At 35.0% G+C, this 25362-nt stretch overlaps 1 protein-coding gene across 9 annotated transcripts in view; it reads left to right on the forward strand.

The window, feature by feature from the left end:
- The window catches only part of LOC136034405 (IQ and AAA domain-containing protein 1-like), a 140652-nt gene that overhangs the window by 62648 nt on the left and 52642 nt on the right, over nt 1-25362 (forward strand). For all 9 annotated transcript variants that reach the window (XM_065715565.1, XM_065715566.1, XM_065715563.1 and 6 more), the window contains 3 exons: nt 1585-1739; nt 8939-9224; nt 20865-21064. In XM_065715565.1, coding sequence (XP_065571637.1) covers nt 1585-1739; nt 8939-9224; nt 20865-21064 — 641 coding nt within the window. The remainder of the gene's footprint in view (nt 1-1584; nt 1740-8938; nt 9225-20864; nt 21065-25362) is intronic.

A 25362-nucleotide genomic window follows, 5' to 3' on the forward strand; every position in this document is an offset into this window, starting at 1 on the left:
AATAGTTTACTATATAACAATATATAATAATAGTTTACATTGAGCTTTTGTGATCTTTGCGGTAAACTTTACAGAATAGCAAAAAGCTAAGTAAGCAATAAATGAATGAATGTTATAATGAATTTCATGAATTAATTTGTTTATTTTATTTAGTAATGAATTTATAATAAAATTTATATTGATTATGAAGAATGTTTTTATTTGAATTTTATTAGAAAAGATATGATATCAATAGTGGATTAATATATAGAAAATCAAAGCAAATAAAGAAAACGCAAAGATATATACAAACAAAACAATGAATAGACACTAATATATCAGGGTGACCCGGAGTTCATTTCCTCTTATGGAACTTCTCTAATCTTTTCTGCACAACTGTCTAAGGCCGGGAATTTTATATCGCTTATTAATCACTTTTTTAGCACTTCCGGGGAATTTTACTTACTCTCGGGGGGAACCAGACGAAGGACTGTCCTGCCCGACAACCATGGACTTTGGAATTAACCCTGACGACCACTTTGATCTTTTGGCCATAGCTTACCCAGTGATCTGCAGCCAGTATCTGGCTGAGCCAGACTCTAGGGAAGCATACGCAAGACAGTTTTTTAAAATTGGTGAAAGCAAGAACACACTATACCTTATTCTTATCAGATAAAAAATTCTAAAATGCGGGAAAGTGCTAGCAGTATTACCATTGCCGAAAACGGTTGGACCTGAATTTTTTGACCGTAGGAAGCTTTTGAAAATACAAGCATACCGTAAACTTACCGAACTTTTCTAGGGAAGTCATCTACTAGCAAATTTTCTGTGGACCTAATGATGTACTACTACTGCTAACAACTCACTGCAGCACCAAGCCGCCTGAGGCCAACACAGCTATGCACGCTTCTCCTTCATCCCAATCTATTCATAGCCTCCCTTTTTACACCCTCCCAGGAAGTTCCTATTCCCTTTAAATCAATATATACGACATGTCCCACCCCAGACGAGGACGACCTGCTTTCCGTTTAGCCTTAGACGGTTGGCCGAAAAGGACAGTCTTTGGCAATCTACCGATAGGTAAACGAAGGTACACTACTAGAAAGGTAGCATAGATTGATACAAATAGCCTATAGACTATGTTAAAGGTGACGCAGACTAGCCTATAGTCCTGTACTCTGGAATATCCTTATAATTCAGAATAGTCTTTACATCTCGAGGTTAAAAATTTTGGTAGATAGTTCGGTCATCTTCTAGTAGTAGTTTCCCGGTTTAGATGTTCTGTTTTGCTGTTTCATATTCAAAAGCATCTACTTTCAAATTTCAAAGTCAAATTAAAAGAACTCATAGTTCCTCATTTGAACCTATGGACCTAGTGAAGCATATACTGACGAATGAATTTGGATATCATGTTCAATATTGGTTCACTTTCATGTTGATTAGCTCTTATTTTGAACACAACTTTGTCGGCAAAAGAAACGAATTTTTAAGCCTCGCATCCGAAACAGAAGTGAACCAAATATACGACGGGGCGACAGTAAATCTGGTCACTGATACGAAATCTGCCCCTCGTCAGAACGAACTAAATCATACGTTTTATTGTAGAACAATGGCTAGAGAAAGATTTGCGCCAGAAGAGTTTAGAAGATTCAAAGTATGATGAAATGTTGCTAATCGAAGAAAAGAGGAAAGAGATAATGGAAGATATTAGGCGAGCTGTTGATTCAAAGATGAGGAAGCAATTAGATATTCTTAGAGCTGTTAGTGATCATTTTTTATTTTACCCTTTTCCGCTCTTCTCTATTCTATCCCCGAGGACTATCAGAATTATATGGATTGTGTAGGAGGCAAGCGTCTAATAAATGTTCAGTGGTGGCCAAGGTTCGCTGAAATGTTGTCCTAACTTTGTGAGAGACACGTCATGTTTTTTTTTCAAAATATTAAAAAATATTTTTTGTTTTGAGCCCCTCTCCCAATCTGAGCTCCCTTGTTTAATCTCAGAAATAGTAGAGGATGGTAACTGTGAACCTAAATTGTTACTTTGTATTGCTACTCAACAGAAACTAGCACCAAGGCTGAACTGAGTTAAAGAAAGTACATTTGAACCACAAAACAAATAATAGTTGAAGATACTTTTATTTTTTATATGTTTTTTTATAATATTATTTATCTTAGTTATAATTAGATTATCCACTGATGCTCATAGAAAATAGTAATAGCAGGGAGATCTGCATAAGAAAATAAGAAGAAGAGAAAGGAATCTTACGAAGAAATTTTATTCTACGAAGAATATCTAAATTAAAACATTTTACTCCTTGATGCATCTTTTGTATTCATGCTTGAAAAGACAGATTTTCCAAGATTTTTCTTTTTTGGTTGTTTGAAAAATATGAAATTTCTAGGGTAGAGCCACATTTTCGTCAGTGTTGCTACGTCAATGAAAATACATAAGCAGAACTAATCAGTTAAATTTGACTATGCTTTTTGTCCTTAAATCCAAAACTATGGGTAATTTCCATAAATAATGGCACTTGATGCTGGGACTGCTTGAATAATGCCCAGATATATAATACCATGAAACCTGAAAATATTCCTCTATTAACAGTTACTGTAGAAAAGTGGCTATATGACTCTCCTCCAGAGAGGGCAGATTAAAGTTCAAGTTGCTCTGTAGTAACGATCTAAGCTACAAAATAACATAATTATCGCGTTATTCTTTAGTTTTGTATTTTTACTTCTCTTGAGACGGCATATTCTCTCCCCTTTCTGACCTTCATCTTTATTATAGGTTTTCAGTTTTCAAAAGTAATATTTTACATGCAGATCAACATCGCTACAATTGTAACTGTATCCAAGAACGCTAAGTCACTGGGAAGGAGGAAGGTGTATTTAAGCCCCCCTATTCCTTTTATTAGTTTTATGGATTAAGTTCTATGCACTATAACATCAGTTTTATAGCAAGTGTTTAGGGCTTTAACGAAGATCCTATGGTTGTATGGTTCCTTTAGATTGGTTTTCAAAACTACATTTTACTATTAAGACTAATCGAGATAATAGTTGTCATTCGTGAATCAGCTACAAATGACAATTTCTTTCTCACTTGCCAGTTTCTTAAAAAAAAAAAAATGTTTTTTTTTACTATGGGCCGCGGTTAGTTTTTTTACTTTTTTTTATGGATGTAGAAAGGAACGAACCCCGGGAATCAGGAGATGCAACTTTTCTGTCGGGAATTGTGTTTTATGTTTGACGTTATGTTTTGTTTATTAGAAAAGGCACTAGATATATTGATCTCTATTCACGTGAGCCCTTAAAAAGTTGTCTCTGTTAATTCAGTGTCCCGCTGGCAGCGAGGAAGGAAAAAAAAATTAATAACGAGGACACATCAGTGCTACCTATGCAAAATAGAGATTTTCCTTTTTGTTCAAGCCAGGGAGCTGTAAGTTTCCTGTATTGGGTATTTGGTCATGAATGTCCCAATGGTGCAGTCTTTATTTCGATCCGACGCTATTTGTGATGGATTAAAGGCTATTTTGCGAAATTCCCATGGATTTGTTTAGAAATAAGGTTGTTTTGATCAAGAAAATTGTAACCATTCCTGAATCACTTACAAATGGTAATTTTTTCTATACCCGTGGTTCGTTTCGTTCTTCGAATTCGGTTCGGCCGTGGTTCGTTCTTTACTAGGTTACAATCTGTTTTTCACCTTTATAGCTACATCTTCAAAGGAAAGCTATACCTCTTAAGCTATTTAGTGGCATTTTATACCTTATTTTTCCCTGATTTTCCACTTTTTTCTTCTTCTTTTTCACCCACTACACCTAAACCTGTATAGCTCTATGATGTGTTAGATAATTATTTCGTTAGAAAAAAAGGAAGAAGAAAAAAACTGTTCTAGCAAATCGAAATGTCCGAATCCGTGCCAAGTCGTCATTAATAAATATAAGCCGTTGTAAATTTTCCAGCAAAAGCACCTTAAATCTAATGAAATATTTCCAAGTGATAATCGCCCATCAGGTCTCCTCGGAGGAATACCACCTGCCTAAATGGGTTTCGGCGCATTAGATTCCTTACCCGGCAAGGTGAAGCGTCTACCATAAACCTCTTTTATGGTATCTCTATGTTAGGTAAAACTTGTGAAATGCGTTCTTACTAGTAAAATTATTCAAAAAATACCTGCGAAATAAGATTAGTTCTATCCATATTAGAGTCCTATAGGTCAGTGAAACCTAAGTACAAACCTGGAAGAATTACAGACTTTGCGGGCCGGGGGTGGGCTATAAAACAGAGTGCTTTATTGGTTTCTTGAATCAGTTATAAATTTAAAGCCTAGAATTGCCTATGTGAGGTTTTTCTATTAAAAATGGAATCCAGATTTTGTCCTAATTTTTTCAGATATATATAGTCGCTAGTTTCCACCGAATCAATTCAAGTAATGGAATTACATTGTCACTTTCTTTGGTATTTAAAGACTTAGAAAGACATAAATGTATTGCTATGATCTCGCTGTAATGTTCAGCCACCTGAGCACATTTTTCAAATATTTGATTTACAACTAGATAATCAGATAATACTCACTGACAGTGTTGAAAACAAAGAAAGAAGGAAGAAAGAATCGAAATAGTAGGAAGGAAATGAAAAAACCTGGCAAAGGAAATATACGACCTAAACAACTACTACCACAATCTTGTCGCTATGTTGAGCCACCCAAGGCCAATATACTGTTAAGAAACGTTTCTTCTTGTCCTCCCCACCTATTTACATCAGTCCTTGACTGATGACAGTGTTTGAAATATAAAGGTGTATTAAAAGAATTTGAACCCCTCCCTATGAAAGTTAAGAATGCAAGAGATATATATATATATAATACACGAAACAAGTTGAACATCAGCCGAAATAGGATATGTGATTTGCCACTGGCCATCCCTATCCACAGCTTAAATTTCTTTTAACATAAAATCTCATCATAGACTAACATGGGGGTGTGAGTAAAGAATATAGGTATTCCCTATTGGAAAATAATGGTTCCTGTTTTCATTTATTAAGAGCCTCGGGGTGTCCTGGTCTCTGGATATATATTTGTGGACCGTAGAGCCTTGGACCGTAGGACCATAATAGGTAAATAATTGTCATAATAGCTAGCTAACCGAGCTACAGTAGGTAATCATTATGTAGTGATTGAATATTTAAATTAAATATTAAATGGTAATAGAAATTATTGATTATTAAGGAATTAGGATAATAATTACTATTAGGTATTATGAATTCGTTTATAATGTTTGATAAGTACAAGTCTGGGAGGTCAATTGTGACGCTGAAGAGTGGGAGATAAAGGGAAGATCGAAGGCTATTTACCAAAATTGGAACAAAAATGCTGCAGTACCTTCAGCTCATAGAGTATTCGACCAAGTTTGCATTTCCCAGAGTGGAACTAAAGCATATGCAACAAACCGCAAGGCAAGAGGTGCGTTATATACTATTATACATCCGAATTATCCTGTGGGATTCTATGAAAAATGAAACATTTCTTTTTATTTAAAAATCCTGCGTATGTCCTAGATTAAAATAAGAGTCCATGGAGACCGGGATTTGTCCAGTCCCTGGTATGGCACCCGGCAGGCATTAATAATATTGGTTCTTCCTGTCACTTGTCTTCTAACCGTAGATCAGTTCTGATTAATTATTATCTGTTTTGTCGACGCTAGCAGACTCGAGAAATTGCCCTTGTTTTTTATGTACTGTCATCTCTTACGCTTGTTGAAGTGGAAATTGATGTCGTTGTACGATACATCAGGGTTTACATTTACCGGGCTCGGGCGTGATTCAAAGAATGTTAATTTCATTTCCAGCTTTTCCCCCAGTTATTATTTTTTCTTTAATTACGTTATTACATAATTTAGTAACAAACAGACGTGTTCCATTGCATATACCCTCTTAAATATCTAAACTACGTATTACCATGGGTATTGTGTTATTCTTTAGTTTCAAGTCAAGAGGTGGCAAATCAGCAATTTTAATTGAATTTAGAAATGGTGCTGTGACTCCAATTCCTCCTTCCTTTCAGAGAATGATAACTTTTATTGGATTTGTGGGTTTCTTGGAGGCGATCAACCTTAGCATTAATTTTGCTTACTTCTTTGTTGAGCGGCGCTAAGATAACGCGTTCCTTCATTCCACTCTAATTTTGATTTGCAAGGCAATTCCCAGATACTTGTTCAATTAAATTATCACTGGAAATTGTATCCTCAGCTAATTCGATTTCACTTAAGTCATATTTGGGAAGATTTCTGTTTTCTCAGCTTCAGGATGTATTTTGCGGATGAGTCCTGCTCAGGATCGACAGGCATATTTTTGTTAACACAATAATTTCACAGCGTAGTCATTCGTCATCTTGTATAATTTTGCATGTTCTCATAGTTATCAGAAAATGTTCAGTACGGTCGCCTCTGGGAAAAAACGAATTTTTGCGGAGTCGTGATCTATCTGGATCGTTTTTTTAGCCAGAAAATGTCAGTGTGGCAATATATATGCCACAATATAATATATATTATAAAATTATACCATTACAGTTATACACTATACAATTATTCTACTTTCTTAAAGGGACTAGGAAAGGGACTAAAAATTAGCCTTTTTTTCCATGATGGAGTAAAAAAAAGTGAGCAAGAAATAATATTCTTATTACTTCATAATATGAAACCAATTTTACCACAGGAAATTAAGCGTATGAATTACTCTTCTAGACGTCCAAGAAAAGCCAACCGTAAAAGGACATGGATGTGACGCATAGGAGGCATGAGTTCAGAGAATTCCTCCTGGGGAAGAGGGGAGTAGATGCTACAAAAACCTATTGTGAGGCCATTGTACACAATATTCCACAGGGAACACTCCTGACCCAACCTTGGCTAGGATTCCAGAACTGAATATTGAGCACCGATTTGTATCAAAGGCTGCAGAAGTGTCAGATTGAGAAAAACACCTTAATTCAAAGACTGCCAGTACCAATTTGATGTACTTGGTACTTCGAAGTTGTCTTTGTGAAACCTTAGGTAGATGGAGCAGTAGCAGGTGTATAAGAGACCTAAAGCCAAACTGACAAGCCATGACAAAAACAAAGAGAGAAAACAAATCTCAAGATGAAAAAATAAACAGGACTACTGCCAGTAGTTATAATCGAGTCAATATTTAAAATTTCTCTATCTCTATTTATCGAAAGATTAGCAAACATGTGTTTTTCTTATTTCAATGGCTTCTCTAACACATTGTTTCAAGCCTCTGTTGTTAGAAATGGCTGTGGTACCATCAAATCGTACTTAATGGTCAGAGTGGTGGAAAATGTGCTCTGCCAAAGCTGAAACGAAAGTTGCGGGAGGTTTTCGATATTTTAGAGCCTTACCTATTGATTTATGACGCTCAACACCGCTCAAAAATATAGGAAACCTTTTAATATAGAAAACAATATTAGAATCACCTTGTTCAAAACCCCTGTGTAGGATACTTACAGCTACTCGGCTTGAATAACGAGGAAAAAATATAGAAAAAAATATAGAAAACACTATTAGAATCACCTTGTTCAAAACCCCTGTGTAGGATACTTACAGCTACTCGGCTTGAATAACGAGGAAAAAATATAGAAAAAAATATAGAAACACTATTAGAATCACCTTGTTCAAAACCCCTGTGTAGGATACTTACAGCTACTCGGCTTGAATAACGAGGAACAAATATAGAAAAAAATATAGAAAACACTATTAGAATCACCTTGTTCAAAACCCCTGTGTAGGATACTTACAGCTACTCGGCTTGAATAACGAGGAAAAAATATAGAAAAAAATATAGAAAACACTATTAGAATCACCTTGTTCAAAACCCCTGTGTAGGATACTTACAGCTACTCGGCTTGAATAACGAGGAAAAAATATAGAAAACACTATTAGAATCACCTTGTTCAAAACCCCTGTGTAGGATACTTACAGCTACTCGGCTTGAATAACGAGGAAAAAATATAGAAAGAAATATAGAAAACACTATTAGAATCACCTTGTTCAAAACCCCTGTGTAGGATACTTACAGCTACTCGGCTTGAATAACGAGGAAAAAATATAGAAAACACTATTAGAATCACCTTGTTCAAAACCCCTGTGTAGGATACTTACAGCTACTCGGCTTGAATAACGAGGAAAACCCATTGGCTTGAAAAACGAGAAAAAACCCATTGGGCTTGAAAAACAAGAGAAGTGGCTGGAACTACGATTTTCTGCATTGACTGCATGTTTTTTTTTTACATTTTGTAATTAAAAAAATAATTTTTAAAATAGAAACAATTTTTTACGAAAAGCTAAATGTTTGTTACTCTAGTAGGAAATGGTATTAATATCATCTTATAAAATGCAGCAATTATTTTAGGGTTTTATCAAAAAATTTGATTTGTGAATTGAAAGTATAGCAATTTCTGAAAATTTCAAATAAAATATTTTTATTTCATCTCTCAGTTCAAAGTTATAATAGTCTCCTGGAACCAAAATTTTTAACTCCTAAAAACTGGTTTAACTCCTAAACTGCGCACCTATAATGCTGTGCTATGTTTCCACAGAAAAGAAAAATCAAAATAAATTTTAGTTTAGGTCTCGTTTCTGGATCGCTAAAGTTATTATGTAAATTGCAAAAATATTAATGGTGTCTGAGCAGTAATTTAAAATTTTTTTAATTCAAACATGTAGACATAATATTATAAAAAGCATATAGTTATATAAAATGCGGTAATTTTTTAGGTTCTTAACCAAAGTTCGATTTGTGATGATACGCAGGGACCATCTTTTGTAATTTACTTATAATTGAATCTGGATTTAAGCGTTTGTATTTGCTTATAATTATTATTTTGTTGCATTTTTGTTTTAACAATGGCCCAAAAAGGCTTTTAGTGTTAATAAATATCACATTATATAATAGTTATATATTGCAGGCTTTAGAGCGAGATCTTGGTAAGAAACGACCAAGGAAAGTGGTAAGACTGCGACGTGGTGGAAGGAAATCTAAAAAGAAACGGGAGAAAGACCTCACCCCTGATCGAACGCTTGAGTCCTTAGTTGAAGAGTTAGCCACATACGGCATTATTCGACCACCAAAGAATATTGAAATGGCTGATCTGATCGGGGAGATGAAGTTTGTACCTACAAAGAATGGGAAGAGTCTTCCTTCTTTTCGAGATGTTAAACAAGCTTTTATTGAAATGTGCCTTCTACCGTTGGGTATGTTTCAAGTTTTGTTTTTTCTCTAAAATGAGAATTGGACTAGAAGGTATAAGGGATATGAGTAGCTAATTATTATGATGTCACTCTGTTTGTGGTCATTTTATTTTCTGGCCCTAATATTGTAAGGATTTGGCTTAAGTTGTGAATTAGAATCCGCCATTCACGTGTAATAAGAAGTTGGGGTGCCAGAAGGAAGAAGGCAGCTGCGTATAGGTATAGTTGCGCTAAGGTATAGTTTTAAAGTAGGTATAAAAAAGGATAACTTTTTTGAAATAGATTGTAGAGGGTTTGCTGCTATTTTTGTCCTCCAACAAAATCAAATATGCTTATATGGAAATGTCTCTTTTCCCCGTGGGTGTATTTGAACTACTGGTTAATATCGAATGATCATATGAGCTGGCGTAAGCAACATGGACTGATAAAATAACCGGAAGAATGGTGCCTCTGTCTCTCCGTTTTGTGACCCTCATATAAAGCTCCAATAGGCTGAGAAGGTGTGAACGGAGATTGAAGAATTAAGAATGCCTCTAAAATGACCAGAAGAATTTCATATATGAGGGGGGGGGGCTTTCTCACCTCCTTTTATTCCTACAAAATAGGAATTAAAACTACTAGTACCAAAAGTAGCGTAGCGTCTGGTGTCTTCATTAAAGCATGAAATTTTAAAGATAATTTGTTGCGTGATATAATTAGCCTTCAGTTCCATTGGATGAGATCTAAACTTTTCCTGAAAAGGTGATCAGTGTGTATTTTTTGTTGTTTTCTCAGTAATTATTTTTAGGGGAAATTCAGTCTGCATAAATAGGCGTAGGCTAGCTTGAGAAAGTCGTAGCAGGCTCAAGGGTTACTTTACTTGAAGCTGGTAGATATACTGCTGACAAATAGATCAGTATATACACAGTTGCTTCTTTAAAAAAAGTAGATTTGTAAGTTTTGAGACGTTTTACTTAATAATTTCGAACATTCAGATTTATTTTCATTGTCCTTAGTAATTTCAGTGCCTACATTATCGAGAAAGAACTAAATTTCTTTGGGAGCTAATCCTAAAAAAAATATATGAAGCCATAAGAAAATGATTATAAGTACATAAGAAGACACGCAATTGCTCGTTTAAAAAAGTAGATAGGTAGGTTCTGAGACGGTTTACTTAACAATTTCGAACATTCAGATTTATTTTCATTGTCCTTTGTAATTTCAGTGCCTACATTATCGAGAAAGAACTAAATGTCTTTGGGAGCCAATCCTAAAAAAAAAATATATGTAGGTTCTGAGACGGTTTACTTAACAATTTCGAACATTCAGATTTATTTTCATTGTCCTTAGCACTTTCAGTGTATACATTATCCAGAAACAGCTATGTTTCTTTGGGGACCAGTTTTCAAAAACAAAATATGAAGCTGTTTCCAAGAAAATGATTATTAAATACATAAGTAGACACAGAGTTTCTCGTTAAAAAAAAAGTTCTATAGGTTTTGGGACCATTTACTTAACAATTTCAAACATTCAGATTTAAATTCACTGTCCTAAATTATTTCAGTGCCTACATTATTGAGGAATAACTATGTTTCTTTGGGAGCCAATTCTCAAAAAAAAATATATATAAAGCCGTTTTCAAGAAAATTTTTATGAATGCATAAGTAGATACACTGTTGCTCGTTTAAAAATAGTAGATCTGTAGGTTTTGAGGCTTTTTACTTAACAATTTCAAACATTCAGGTTTATTTTTACTGTCCTTACTGCTGTCAGTGCCTATATTATTGAGAAAGAACTTTGTTTTTTAGGGTACCAATTAACAAAAAAAACATGAAGCCGTTTTCAAGAAAATGTCTATAAATACATAAGTAGATGCATAATAAATACATAATAGATACTTAGGTTTTGAGACTACTTACTTAACAATTTCAAACATTTAGGTCTATATTCACTGTCCCTAGTACTTTCAGTGCCTACATTATCGAGAAAGAACTATGATTCTTTGGGAGCCAATTGTCAAAAGAAGAATATTAAGCCGTTTTCAAGAAAATGTATATAAATGTATAAGTAGATACACATTTACTCGTTTAAAAACAGTAGATATGTAGGTTTTGAGGCTTTTTACTTAACGATTTCAAACATTCAGGTTTATATTCACTGTCCTTGGTAATTTTAGTACATACATTGTGGAGAAAGAACTATGTTTCTTTGGGCGCTAATTTAAAAAAAAAATGAAGCCATTTTCAAGAAAATGTTTATAAATACACAAGTATATACACAGTTGCTCATTTAAAAATAATAGGTATTGAGGCTTAGAGACTTTTTACTTAACAATTTCAAACATTCAGGTTTATTTTTACTGTCCTTACTGCTGTCAGTGCCTATATTATTGAGAAAGAACTTTGTTTTTTAGGGTACCAATTAACAAAAAAAACATGAAGCCGTTTTCAAGAAAATGTCTATAAATACATAAGTAGATGCATAATAAATACATAATAGATACTTAGGTTTTGAAACTACTTACTTAACAATTTCAAACATTTAGGTCTATATTCACTGTCCCTAGTACTTTCAGTGCCTACATTATCGAGAAAGAACTATGATTCTTTGGGAGCCAATTGTCAAAAAAAGAATATTAAGCCGTTTTCAAGAAAATGTTTATAAATGTATAAGTAGATACACATTTACTCGTTTAAAAACAGTAGATATGTAGGTTTTGAGGCTTTTTACTTAACAATTTCAAACATTCAGGTTTATATTCACTGTCCTTGGTAATTTTAGTACATACATTGTGGAGAAAGAACTATGTTACTTTTGGCGCTAATTTAAAAAAAAAAATGAAGCCATTTTCAAGAAAATGTTTATAAATACACAAGTATATACACAGTTGCTCATTTAAAAATAATAGGTATTGAGGCTTAGAGACTTTTTACGTAACAATTTCAAACATTCAGGTTTATTTTTACTGTCCTTACTGCTGTCAGTGCCTATATTATTGAGAAAGAACTTTGTTTTTTAGGGTACCAATTAACAAAAAAAACATGAAGCCGTTTTCAAGAAAATGTCTATAAATACATAAGTAGATGCATAGTTGGTCCTAAAAAAATAGATACTTAGGTTTTGAAACTACTTACTTAACAATTTCAAACATTTAGGTTTATATTCACTGTCCTTAGTACTTTCAGTGCTTACATTATCAAGAAATAACTAAGTTTCCTTGGGAGCCAATCCTAAAAAAAAAATGTATGAAGCCGTTTTTAAGAAAATGATTATAAGTACATAAGAAGACACGCAGTCGCTCGTTGATAAAAAGTAGATATGCAGGTTTTGAGACGTTTTGCTTAACAATTTCGAACATTCAGATTTATGTTCATTGTCCTTAGTACTTTCAGTGCATACATTATCCAGAAAAAACTATGTTTCTTTGGGGGCCAATTTTCAAAAAAAGGATATTAAGCCGTTTTCAAGAAAATGTTTATAAATGTATAAGTAGATACACAGTTACTCGTTTAAAAACAGTAGATATGTAGGTTTTGAGGCTTTTTACTTAACAATTTCAAACATTCAGGTTTATATTCACTGTCCTTGGTAATTTTAGTACATACATTGTGGAGAAAGAACTATGTTTCTTTGGGCACTAATTTAAAAAAAAAAATGAAGCCATTTTCAAGAAAATGTTTATAAATACACAAGTATATACACAGTTGCTCATTTAAAAAAAATAGGTATTGAGGCTTAGAGACTTTTTACTTAACAATTTCAGTGCCTACATTCTCGAGAAAGAACGGTGTTATGAAAATTGATGAAGATTGTGTTAAAAGGAAAATGTCGGGAAAATAAACATACCTTCAGTGCTTTGTATGAGCAGAAGAGTTACATTTTAAAGATATTATATACATAAATAAAAAATCAAGTGAAAGTAAGGAACAACGTTAAAACTTAAAACGAACAGAAATTATCACGTGTATGATGGGGCTGCCCTCTCCTCAATACCTCATTCTTTACGCTAAAGTTTGAGTTTTTGTTCCAATCATTTGAGAATTATTCCTGAAACATAAGGGCCTGATTAATATTTAATTAGATTAATAAGCTGTTTTAGAAGTTCTAAAGAAATTCATGTATTTTGTATAAATTTTAATATATTTTGTATATTTTGAATAAGCTTCAAAATTTGATTCTTTTGATGCATCCATTGATATCAAGACTCTTCCTAAAGTTTCGGTTACTATTGACCCGCAGCGTGCCTTACTTACAGTTCGTTACCACGAACCGTTTAAAATACACTCCGAGTCAATTATTTTTTTTTTTTTTAAATCTCCTTCCTTAGTGTCTTTACTTACTTTACTTCCGGCGGGAACCAGACAGAGAACTGTCCTACCCACCACCAATGGACTTTGGGAATTACGTCCAACGATCACTTTGATCTATTGGTTGCAGTTTTCCCAGCGATCTTCAGTCAGTTACTGTCCCATCTTCTACCATGCCAACGGAAGCCTCCTAATGGCTCAAGGTCCTCCTTGAATGTTTGCTAAATATTTTTCATCTGTCCTCCCCGATGTCGTCTCCAGGATGGCACTTGCTCGGAGATAAGCACGTCGCGACATATCGTATCTATAGGTCAGCGCAAGGTGTGGCCGAGAAGTTGGATGCAACGTCTTTTGATGATAGAGATTAGCTCTTCAGTCTGGCCACTGCGGCTTCTTACTTTTCTATTAGAAATTCTAGGCAATCTGCTAATTTGGAGTGTATAGCGAAGGCAGCGGTGATCGAATGAGTCCCGAGCTCTGGCTTCTACAGGTTTTAGCGGCCATGTCTCGCAAGCGTACAGTAGCACAGTTCGCATGGATGCTATATAGACTCTGACTTTAGTCTTTCTGAGATCTCACGTCTGGCCCATAGCACCTTTTTCAGACTGGTGAAGGCTTCCTAAGCCCTTGATATCTACATTTGATGGTTTATATTATTGAGTGAAAGAAATGCTAGGAAGTGTATCCTTTTTATTTGTGTCCTAGTAAACGTCTGTCAAAACATTATTTAATAACTAAGGTACCAGTGGTACAGCAAAGGTTTTGTGTTTTCAGTAAAGTGCTAGTTTTTAGGATTGTACAAATATTGGACAATATCACGAATCAGTCTATTTAGACTGGTTTTGTAGGTATATTTTAGGTTATCTTCGCGAAACAATAATTTTTGTTCGTTTAAGATTAAACTTCGCCCTTTACTTCCGCAAGAAAATAATAATAATAGTAATAACAATAATAATAATAATAATATGTGATAAAACTAAACTCGGTTCTTAGGTATGGGTAAGGGATGTTAAAGAAAACTTAAAGTGGACTATGGTAAAATAGGGGATAACCGTGGTCATTATTCTCGAAAAGCGCTTGCACTGCTATATAGTAGCTCTCGTGACCATTCAATAGTTTTCCCGTCTGGTATTTCACCAATCTTGAAAAAAAGGATCTGGCTGAATTGCGTATATTATATTTCCGCTATTGTAAGTTTCTGCTTTATTTAACCTGGTCTTATAGGAACAACGAAATAATTCGTTATTTTGCGGCTTCTGACATTATTACTTATTTGCGGAAATTAGGCTGAAGATTGGAAAAGGATTATTTTTTTTTCTCGGGGCTCCTTCCACCATTAGTTCGTTTATTTATTCGTTAGTTTTCACCTGTTTTCGTCTTATAGTTGCGTTACCTTTTAGAGGTTCTTTCGTTAGTTGAGTTATGGTTGTGTTGTATATGTTTTATCTATCGTATAGTTGTGCTATTTTTCTTTCATTATCTTTTATTTACTCCACTTGTCTTGTGTTTTAGTGGGTTAAAAAAAATTATTATTATTGTTATTATATAAAGAACACTCCCAATTTGACTTATTCCCGGGTCACCAGGAAACCTTTCCCATCCCTTGCACTTTATCCCCCCCCCTGTCTACCCTACGAGTGTGGCTCCGGTTTGAGAATTCCCACATGCGAAAATTATCCTGTAACAAATAGTCCGCCCCAAAAATTATCTGCTCCATCTCATCACCCAGTTAAAGCTTCACTATTAAAGTCCAACCATAGACCAGTTAATGCTTCACTGATTACCCTTGATTATTCAGATAAAAGATATAGTTTCCCCTCTTTATTAGGAGAAAATTTTACAAAAGAGCATAATTTTACTCACTGCTCTCTCAATTTACCCCCAACTTTTAATGGTGAACCTCTTCCCCTCCCACTTCAAAACTGGTTAGTAGTCTCTCGATCCAAGGTGGTGAGTTTCAGTCTTATGACAAACATTCCTACAATACCCCGAATGATAATATTTCACTTTTAGGGGATGTTCTCCCTATTCCCAGCATTAATTTTAATACTTGCACCCTGTCAAAGTTGCCTCAGACTAAACTTTTCTGAAGAAATCAGTTGTTAAAGAGTTTGATAAAAATCGTTATCATTTCCCCGTTTTCCTCCTTACGAACGCCGAAAGTTTAAATTTTGAAAAGTTAGTTAAGTTAGAAGCAACAGCAAAATTGAACCATATTGATATAATTGCAGTTACTGAAGTCCAGGCACAAAATCCAGATCTCCTTAAAATTGCTGGTTTTCAAGAGTTTATAAAGCTACGCACGGTTGACCACCCACTGTGGAAAAAGGAGGAAGAGTAATAATTTTCGCAAAGCCCTTTTTGCCTTTCTCCTACACTTATTCATGTCCCAGGACTAGGTGATTGCGATGAAATCATTTGGATATATACTAAGCCCAAATGCCTACCGAGGACTTACAATAATTTAATAATTTGCTCATTTTATTATTCACCCGGATAGAATGTTTTTTCTCGTCGTAATTATTATGACAGGCTACAAGCAAATCTTGACTTTGTGACGACGAAGTATCCAAATCCCGGCATTTTTATCGCATGAGAGGCAAACGAACTAAGTCTTAATTTGCAGTGCAAAGATCAGAAGCTTAAGCAAATTGTTGATTTCCCTACTACAAAAGGTAGAACCATTTTGGATGTTATGTGCACCAACCTTAAAACTTCTTAAAATTTTCGAAATACCCTTCCTCCCCCCCCCCCTTCGGCGGGAGCTATCATTTCGTGCTACATTTGAAATTACTGCTAGTTTTTAAAACAAATTACTCCGTTTCTGAATTTTCGTACCGGCCAATAACAAGTTAAGGTCTTTTTGATTTTGGATCTGGGATTACGTCTGAGAGTTGGGATGATGTTTTGTCGTGTGTAAATCTTAAGTCAAAGGTTAGTTTGTTTCAAAAAAAAATTAATGACAAATTACCAAAATTGTTTCCCAGAGGTTACCAAGAAGTTATGTTCCTCAGATAAACTAAAACTTTTTGCCTCGGAAAGAAAGAGGAAGCCTCAACCCTCTGTATATAAATAAAGAAAGAAATACGTTGTGCTGCTTCTCGTAAGAATAAATTAAATTTCTTAAAACAGAGCAAACCTCAGCAATGGTTTAAGAAATTGAAAGAAATAGGGGGTTGCTTGTGCAAGAACCTTAATTTTCTTCTGGATGAACTACCTAAACAAACAAAAAAGGGGCTAAATTAACACCTAGCTAGCATTATGCAAACGTTCCCCCCTCTCAGAAAACCAGCTAATCCCTGAAACTCCAGAAGATAAACTCCCGGGGCGAATCAAACCTCTTGTTAGTATTTTTAATGATATTAGTAGCTCCGGATGTTACCCGTCGTGCTGGAAGCTGGCCTATATTACTCCAATCCAAAAGAAGGGAGGTGTGAACGATTTTACTGGAGTACGACCAATCAACTTAACCCCAGTTTTTTTCAAAAATGTGCGAGGGTTTCTTGACTAATTGTTTAAAGACAGAGATTCTTGAATTTATTGACTTACAACAATTTGGAAACCTGAAAGAGACATCTACTTTACGCTACCTTGTTAGTCTTCTTGACACCATTCTTGAAAACCTTGAAGACACTGATACTTGGTTGAATCTTTTGTTAATTGATTTCCAAAAAGCGTTCGACCTCAATTACCACAATATCCTTGTAAATAATTTGTTAACAAAGTTTCAAGTGAGTCCCTTTCTAGTTAAAATTGTTGTCTCCTTTTAAACAAATCGTTCTCAAGTGCTTAAATATAAAAAAGTTTATTCCAATCCCCTTCCTATCTTTTGTGGGGTGACCCAGGGAACTCTGATGGGTCCCATTTTATTCCTTATAATGGTTAATAGCCTTATGACTGACCACATATGACTCTGACCACAGAGCGATGGAAGTATGTGGACGACCTGTCCGCACTTGAGATTTGCCGACGAAATATTAAAAGCTCAATTATGACATTACTTGACGATGTCACACAGGAGGCTTCTTTGTCGAAGATGAAAGTAAATAAATCGTTAGTTATGACTTATAATTTCTAAAATCATCCTCCATTTTCACAAACCCCATTCCTCCTAAAATCTCTGTCACATACATTAAACTACTTGGGTTGACAATTACTGCTGACTTGAAGTGGGATGCCCATGTTCAAAACATCCTCAAACAAGCTTTCCCTTCGGTTTCCCTTCTAAAACTTCCGATAAAATTTTCTTGCCCCCTAAGGACCTTCTCCAACTTTGTTGTTCGAGTTTGCTTAGCCAGTCTGGCATTTGGGTTTTTTCTTCAGAGCATGTCTAAATATTTGAAGATGTCCAAAAACGAGCACTTGGAATCATAAATAGTGAAGGGAAGGTTCCATATCATTATCTACTAGCTCAATTTGTAATTTCAAGCTCACCATGTTGGCCAAGAGAAGGAACCTCCTGTGCCTTCATTTTGGTAACAAGATCATGTCTATTACCCCATTACGTTCCATCATCCCCAAACCCTTCCATCTCGCCCGCAACAGACCGTCCCGTATAAAATCCCGAAAAGTCCCCAAACTGACTTCCATCCACGCTAAACATGAAAGATATCGCAAGAGTTTTATTCCGAGTATTGTTGAGCTGTATAATAATCAGAAAAACTAGTCACTAATTTTATTGTTATCTGCTCATTTTTTATTCTTGACTTTTTAACTAAGTGTTGACTCTTTATGGCACTTGGTATTTACCAAGTGACATATAGCGATCGCAAATTCTGTCGGTCCCGGTTTTGCCAGTTTAGGCACTTCCAGATAAGCTAGAACGATGAAATTTGGCACGCGTATCAGGAACCTGACCAGATTAAATTAGAAATAGCTGTTTCCCTGATTCGACCATCTGGGGGGGGGGGGGGAGTGGGGGGACGGTTAATTCGGAAAAATGGAAAAATGAGCTATTTTTAACTTACGAACTGGTGATCGGATCTTAACGAAATTTGATATTTAGAAGGATATCGTGTCTCAGAGCTCTTATTTTGAATCCCGACCGGATCCGGTGACATTGGCAGAAGTTGGAGGGGGAAACCTTAAATCTTGGAAAACGCTTAGAGTGGATGAATCGGGATGAAACCTGGTGGGAAAAATAAGCACAAGTCCTAGATATGTGATTCACATAACCGGGATGGATCCACTCTCTTTGGGGGAGTTGGGGGGAGGATTAGTTCTGAAAAATTAAAAAAATGAGGTATTTTTAAATTACGAAGGAGTGATCAGATCTTAATGAAATTTCATATTTAGAATGACCTCATAACTCAGACCTCTTATTTTAAATCCCGACCGGATCCAGTGTCATTGGGGCGAGTTGGGGGGGGGGAACCGGAAATCTTGGAAAACGCCTAGAGTGGAGAGATCAGGATGAAACTTGGTGAGAAGAATCAGCACAAGTCCAAGATATGTGACTGACATAACCGAACTAGATCCGCGCTGTTAGGGGGAGTAGGGGGGGGGTGGTTAATTCGGAAAAACTTCCCAACTCCCCCTGTGCTTCAGAGCTCTTATTTTAAATCCTGACCAGATCCGGTGACGTTGCGGGGGGGTGGAGGGGGAAACCGGAAATCTTGGAAAACGTGAAAATTTAGGTATTTTTGAACTTGATGTATAGAGAAATCTTATGTATCAAATGCTCCATTTCAATTCGAATCAGATCCGGGGACATAGGGGGCTGGAGGGGGGAAACAGAAATCTTAGAAACCGGAAATCTTTGAAAACGCTTCGCGTCGAGAGATCGGGATGAAACTTGATGGGAAGAATAAGCACAAGCTCTAGATACGTGATTGACATAATTGGAACGGATCCGCTCTATTTGGGGGAGTTGGGGGGATTTCCAGTGCTTTGGCGAGTTCGGTGCTTCTGGACGTGCTATGACGATGAAAATTGGTAGGCGTGTCAGGGACCTGCACAAATTGACTTGCTAACAGTCGTTTCCCCTATTCGGTCATTTGGGGTCTGGAAGGAGAGGAAAAATTGAAAAAATGAGATATTTTTAAAGTACGAATGGGCGATCGGATCTTAATGAAATTTGATATTTAGAATGACATCGTGTCTTAGAGCTCTTATTTTAAATCCCAACCGTATCCGGTGATATTGTGAGAGTTGGAGGGGGAAACGGGAAATCTTGGAAAATGCTTATAGTGGAGAGATCGGGATAAAACTTGGTGGGAAGAATAAGCAAATGTCGTAGATACATAATTGACATAATCGGACTGAATCCACTTTCTTTTTGGGAGTCGGGGGCGGGGCTGTTAATTCAGAAAATTAGAAAAACTGGGGTATTTTTAACTTAAGAACGGGTTACCGGATCTTAATGAAATTTGATATTTAGAAGGAACTCATGTCTCAGAGCTTTTATTTTAAATCCCGACGAGATTTGGTGACATTGGGGGAGTTGGAGGGGGAAACCAGAAATCTTGGAAAACGCTCAGAGTGAAGAGATCGGGATGAAACTTGGTGGGTAGAGTGAGCAAATGTCGTAGATACATGATTGACGTAACATGACTGGATCCGCTCTCTTTGGGGGAGTTAGGGGGGTCCAGTGCTTTTGCGAGTTCGGTACTTCTGGACGTGCTAGGACGATGAAAATTGGTAGACGTGTCAGAGACCTGCACAAATTGACTTAACACTCTTGATTCTTAAAATTCTCAATTTTAAAATAAAATTCTATTATATTCCAATATGTTTTTGACTTTATTTGAAGACAGTCTCACGGGGTGTATCCCATTGTGAAGCATATATAATGGAACTTTTTTCAAGTCTACGTCTTCTGTGTAAATAACTTTTCATCCAGTTCCTTATTGCTCCATTAGTGTCATGAAGGAATCCAAAATAAATATTACGAAGGACTGATGTGCCGACATCATCTAAAAGCTACAACAATTTTAGTGTTTTGCTAAGAAGCACTTGGTACACTGGGGTTAGGTAGCACATAGGTAAGAATACCCGTAAAAAGGTAGCACGGTTATTGCCTTAAACGAGTAGTAAATTCAGCAGCCATTGTTTAGTCTCTAATATGTATTGTTTGTCTATTTTTATATATAAGAATAAAGTTACAAGGGTTGCGAAGAAGGCAAAAACAAATCTCGCAAAAAACTCAAAATAAGAAAAAAAATTAATCTATTCCTTACTCTTTATTGTTTAAAAAATAGTTCTATTTACATGAAACAATTTAATAATGATTAAGCAATATTTTTTTTAGAAATTCAAACTTAATCTACTATTCTCAATATCTCATCTTTCGTATTATTTTATTTCCAATGCTGCAGTCCATCATTGCAGTCTTAATAGAGATTTCCTTTATTCATAGGCTCAAAAGAGATGCGTTTAAATGCCCCATTTCTCCGGTCTCTTCTGATAGCTGGTCCTAGAAGCTGTGGTAAGGCATCGCTAGTTCATGCTCTTTGCAATGAAGTTGGTGCAGTCCTCTTTGACATCAGTCCTCAGAATCTGACTGGGAAATATCCAGGGAAAGCTGGCCTAGCTATGTTGTTTCATTTGCTTCTTAAGGTTTGTAAGCTAATATAAATACTGCTTCAATTGAAAGAAGATTAAGAGGTTTCAGGCCTGGACAGGTGTAGCCTTAAAAATACACGTGCAAATGAAAACCTATATTTTATTTTGTATTTATGTACCTATATTTTGTATTTATAAATCTTACATTTGTTACACATGGACGTTTAAAGAAGGAACTCCGGATGGCAATACCGTTGATTGGGATTGAGATCAGCTCAGATCGAAAGAGTAAGTGCTTATAGAGATCCAATATTGCAAATACTCAATTTATTTGATCCAAACTCTCAGATTTAATTAAAACAGTATACAAAAAGGTCAAAATGAACATCTTATACATAAAAAATAAAACAATATATATATATATATATATATATATATATATATATTTATATATATATATATATATATATATATATATATATATATATATATATATATATATATATATATATATATAATTTATATATGTATATATATATACATGTATATACATGTATGTATATATATATATATATATATATATATATATATATATATATATATATATATATATATATATATAAATATATATATATATATACATACATGTATATATATATATATATATATATATATATATATATATATATATATATATATATATATATATATATATATATATATATATATATATATATATATATATATATATATATATATATAAATTTTGTGATACCTTGGATGTGAAGGAAGATTTGTTTCGTGAGGAAGAATTAGCGACAGTGCTAAAAGGATTAAAAATTAATAAGGCTCCAGACGCTGATAGTGTGGTAAATGAGTTTCTTAAATATGGCTCTGGGGTTAGAAATGAATTACTGAAGATTATGAATATGGTTTTTGAAAAAGGGAAAGTACCTTTAGGAAACGATTTTAGGAAAACCGTAATTAAACCACTGTGTAAGAAAGGTGATAAGAGTGAGTGTTGTAATTATCGAGGCATTAGTCTTGTCTCTGTCAATAGCGAATTACTTAGTAATATGATACGTTTTAGACTGAGAGATGCTGTAGACAGAGTATTAAGAGAAGAACAGTGCTGTTTTAAAAATGGTAGAGGATGTGTCGACCAAATTATCACTCTTAGGTTAATAATTGAGAAGTGCCTTAGTTGTCAAACACCGTTGGTCCTGAGTTTTATAGATTATAAGCAATCGTTCGAATTTGTTAAAAGAAGAGCTTCAGTAAAGGTATTAACCTTGTGTGGTATAACAGACAAATACATTAAAGCGATAAGTTCTTACAAGAATAATACTGCTGCGGTTTAGGTAGGAAATGAGGTTAGCAGCTGGTTTTGTATTAAACCCGTAGTTAAGCAAGTATGTGTTCTATAGCATAAATAAAATTAAAACCATAGAAAATAAAAAAAAAAAAAAAAAATATCCCCCTTTATATGGATCAGTTTGATGGACTTTGTCTTAAGGAGCACAGGAAAGACAATGGGAGACCAAGGAATCACAACTCTCCTAGAATTAGATTATGCTGTTGATTTAATCATCCTAGATGAAAGTGTGAGCAAAATGAATGTTCTTCTAATGGTTTTGCGAGTTCAGGGTGCTAGAATATGTCTGAAAATTAATATTAAGAAGACTAAGTCACTGAGGCTAGGAATCAGTTAAGATGAAAAGGTGATGTTGGGTAACAAAGAGATTGATCAGGTGGGAAGCTTCACTTACCTTGGTAGCATCAAACAGTTCGTGGTAACGAACTGTAGTAAGGAGCGACCCGGCTCAATAGTAACCAAAACTCTAAAAAACGGAATTTTGATACCAATAGTTATATCAAAAGAATCGCATTTTAATACTGATTTCAAATATATAAGTTTCATCAAGTTTAGTCTGCCCTATTTTAGAAAATAGGGGGAAACACCTCCTAAAAGTCATAGAATCTTAACGAAAATCACACCATCAGATTCAGCGTATCAGAGAACCCTACTGTACAAGTTCCATGATCCTATCTACAAAAATGTGGAATTTTTTTTTTTTTTTTTTTTTTTTTTTTTTTTTTTTTTTTTAGGGGGGATCGTATTGACCCAGTGGTCCTAGAATTTTGCGAGAGGGCACCCTCAAACAGAAATGAAAAGTTCTAGTGCCTTTTAAGTGACCAAAAAAATTGGAGGGCACTTAGGCCCCCTCCCATGCTCATTTCTATCCCAAAGTCATCGGATCAAAATACTGAGATAGCCATTTTATTGGCTATCTCAGAGTCTAGAGATCTAGTATAGTCGAAAAAACTTATATCTATGTCTTTGGAGACGACTTACTCCCCCACAGTCCCCGTGGGAGGGGCTGCAAGTTGCAAATTTTGACCAGTGTTTGCATATATTAATAGTTATTGGGAAGTGTAGAAACGTTTTCAGGGGGATTTTTTGGTTGGGAGGGGGGGTTGAGAAGAGGGGGTTATGCGGGGGAAATTTTCCATGGAGGAATTTGTCATGGGGGAAGAAGATTCCCATAAAGGGGGCGCAGCATTTTATAGCATCATTTAAGAAAAAAAACATGAAAAAATAAATATGAATTTTTGTTTCAACTGGAAGTAAGGAGTAGCATTAAAACTTAAAACGAACAGAATAAACTATTTATTCTACGGCCTTTGTGATTCAGGGGACAAAATTTAAGCTTTAATGTAAAAAGTTATTGACGAGGTATTGACGAGTGGGCGAACCTTCTCATATACGTAATAAAAACATACGAACATAGAAGTTTGTTACGTAAGCTAATTCGTAAGTTACGTATATCTTTTAATAATGAAAACGTTCGTAAAAACTAAAAGTTCTAGTTGCCTTTTTAAGTAATCAAAAAATTGGAGAGCAACTGGGCCTCCTCCCCCTCCTTTTTTTCAAAATCATTCGATCAAAACTATGGGAAAGCCATTTAGCCAAATAAATAAATATGCAAATTTCGCTTTAATTATTCATCTGCGGAGAGCCGAAATCTAAACATGGATTAACTAAAAAACGTTCAGAAATTAAATTAAAAAAAAAGCTTTTTTAGCTTAAAGTAAGGAGCGGCATTAAAACTTAAAACGAACAGAAATTACCCCGTATATGAAAGGGGCTGCTCCCTCTTCAACGCCCTGCTCTTTACGCTAAAGTTTTTACTGTTTTAAAAAGTAGAGTTGAGAGAAAGAGTCAAACTTTAGTGCAAAGAGCAAGGCGTTGAAGAGGGAGCAGCCCCTTTCATATACGGGGTAATTTCTGTTCGTTTTAAGTTTTAATGTCGCTCCTTACTTTCAGTTAAAAAAAATTGTTTTTTTTTATTTAATTATTAGTAAAGACGGTGGGAGCAATGAAGACGTTAAAATTAGAATAGCCAAGGCTCAATGTGTTTTTTCACAGTTAAAAAAAAAGTTTGGAAGAATAGGAAGATAAGTCCGTAAACCAAGATTAGAATATTGGAAGGTACGCTCTTTACGCTAACTTTATTTTTTTATTTTAAAAAGTAGAGATGGGAGAAAGAGTCAAACTTTAACGTAAAGAGCGAGACGTTGAGGAGGAAAAGCCCCTTTCATATACGGAGTAATTTCTGTTCGTTTTAAGTTGTAATGTTTCTCCTTACTTTCATTTAAAAAAAACTTGTTTCTTTTATTTAATTATTAGTAAAGACGGTGGGAGCAGTGAATATGTTAAAAACAGAATAGCGAAGACTCAGGTTGTTTTTCACAGTAAAAAAAAAAGTTTGGAAGAATAGGAAGATAACTCTACAAACCAAGATTAGAATTTTGGAAGGTACAGTGTTGATAGTGGTCAAACATGGCTCTGAAGCATGGGAAAGTGAATGAATATTTGCTTTATGTTTTCCAGAGAAATTACCTACGGATCGTTGTGGGTACTCGTCTGACTGCCCGTATTTCAAACAGTAGTGTGTACGAAAAGTGAGGTCCATTTCTGCTTTCTAGTGCTATAATGAAAGAAAGGTTAAGATGGATAGGGTACGTTTTGCGGATGAAGGATGATAGATTGTCGAAGATTTTGCTTTTTGGCCAACCGTCTAGGTCTAAGCGGAGAGCAGGTCGTCCGTGGCTATGCTTTGGATATATATGTAGAGGGAAGCTTTGAATGTGATCGGATAGAGGAGGAGCATGCTTAGTTTTGTTGGCCTCCGGCCGCTTAGTGCTGCCGCCAGCTGTTAGTATATATATATATATATATATATATATATATATATATATATATATATATATATATATATATATATATATATATATATATATATATATATCTGGCTCGTGACCCCTCTGGTTGGTATCAGACCAAGTCC

This window comes from Artemia franciscana, chromosome 13 (assembly GCF_032884065.1).
Source record: "Artemia franciscana chromosome 13, ASM3288406v1, whole genome shotgun sequence".
Taxonomy (NCBI): Eukaryota; Metazoa; Arthropoda; class Branchiopoda; order Anostraca; family Artemiidae; genus Artemia; species Artemia franciscana.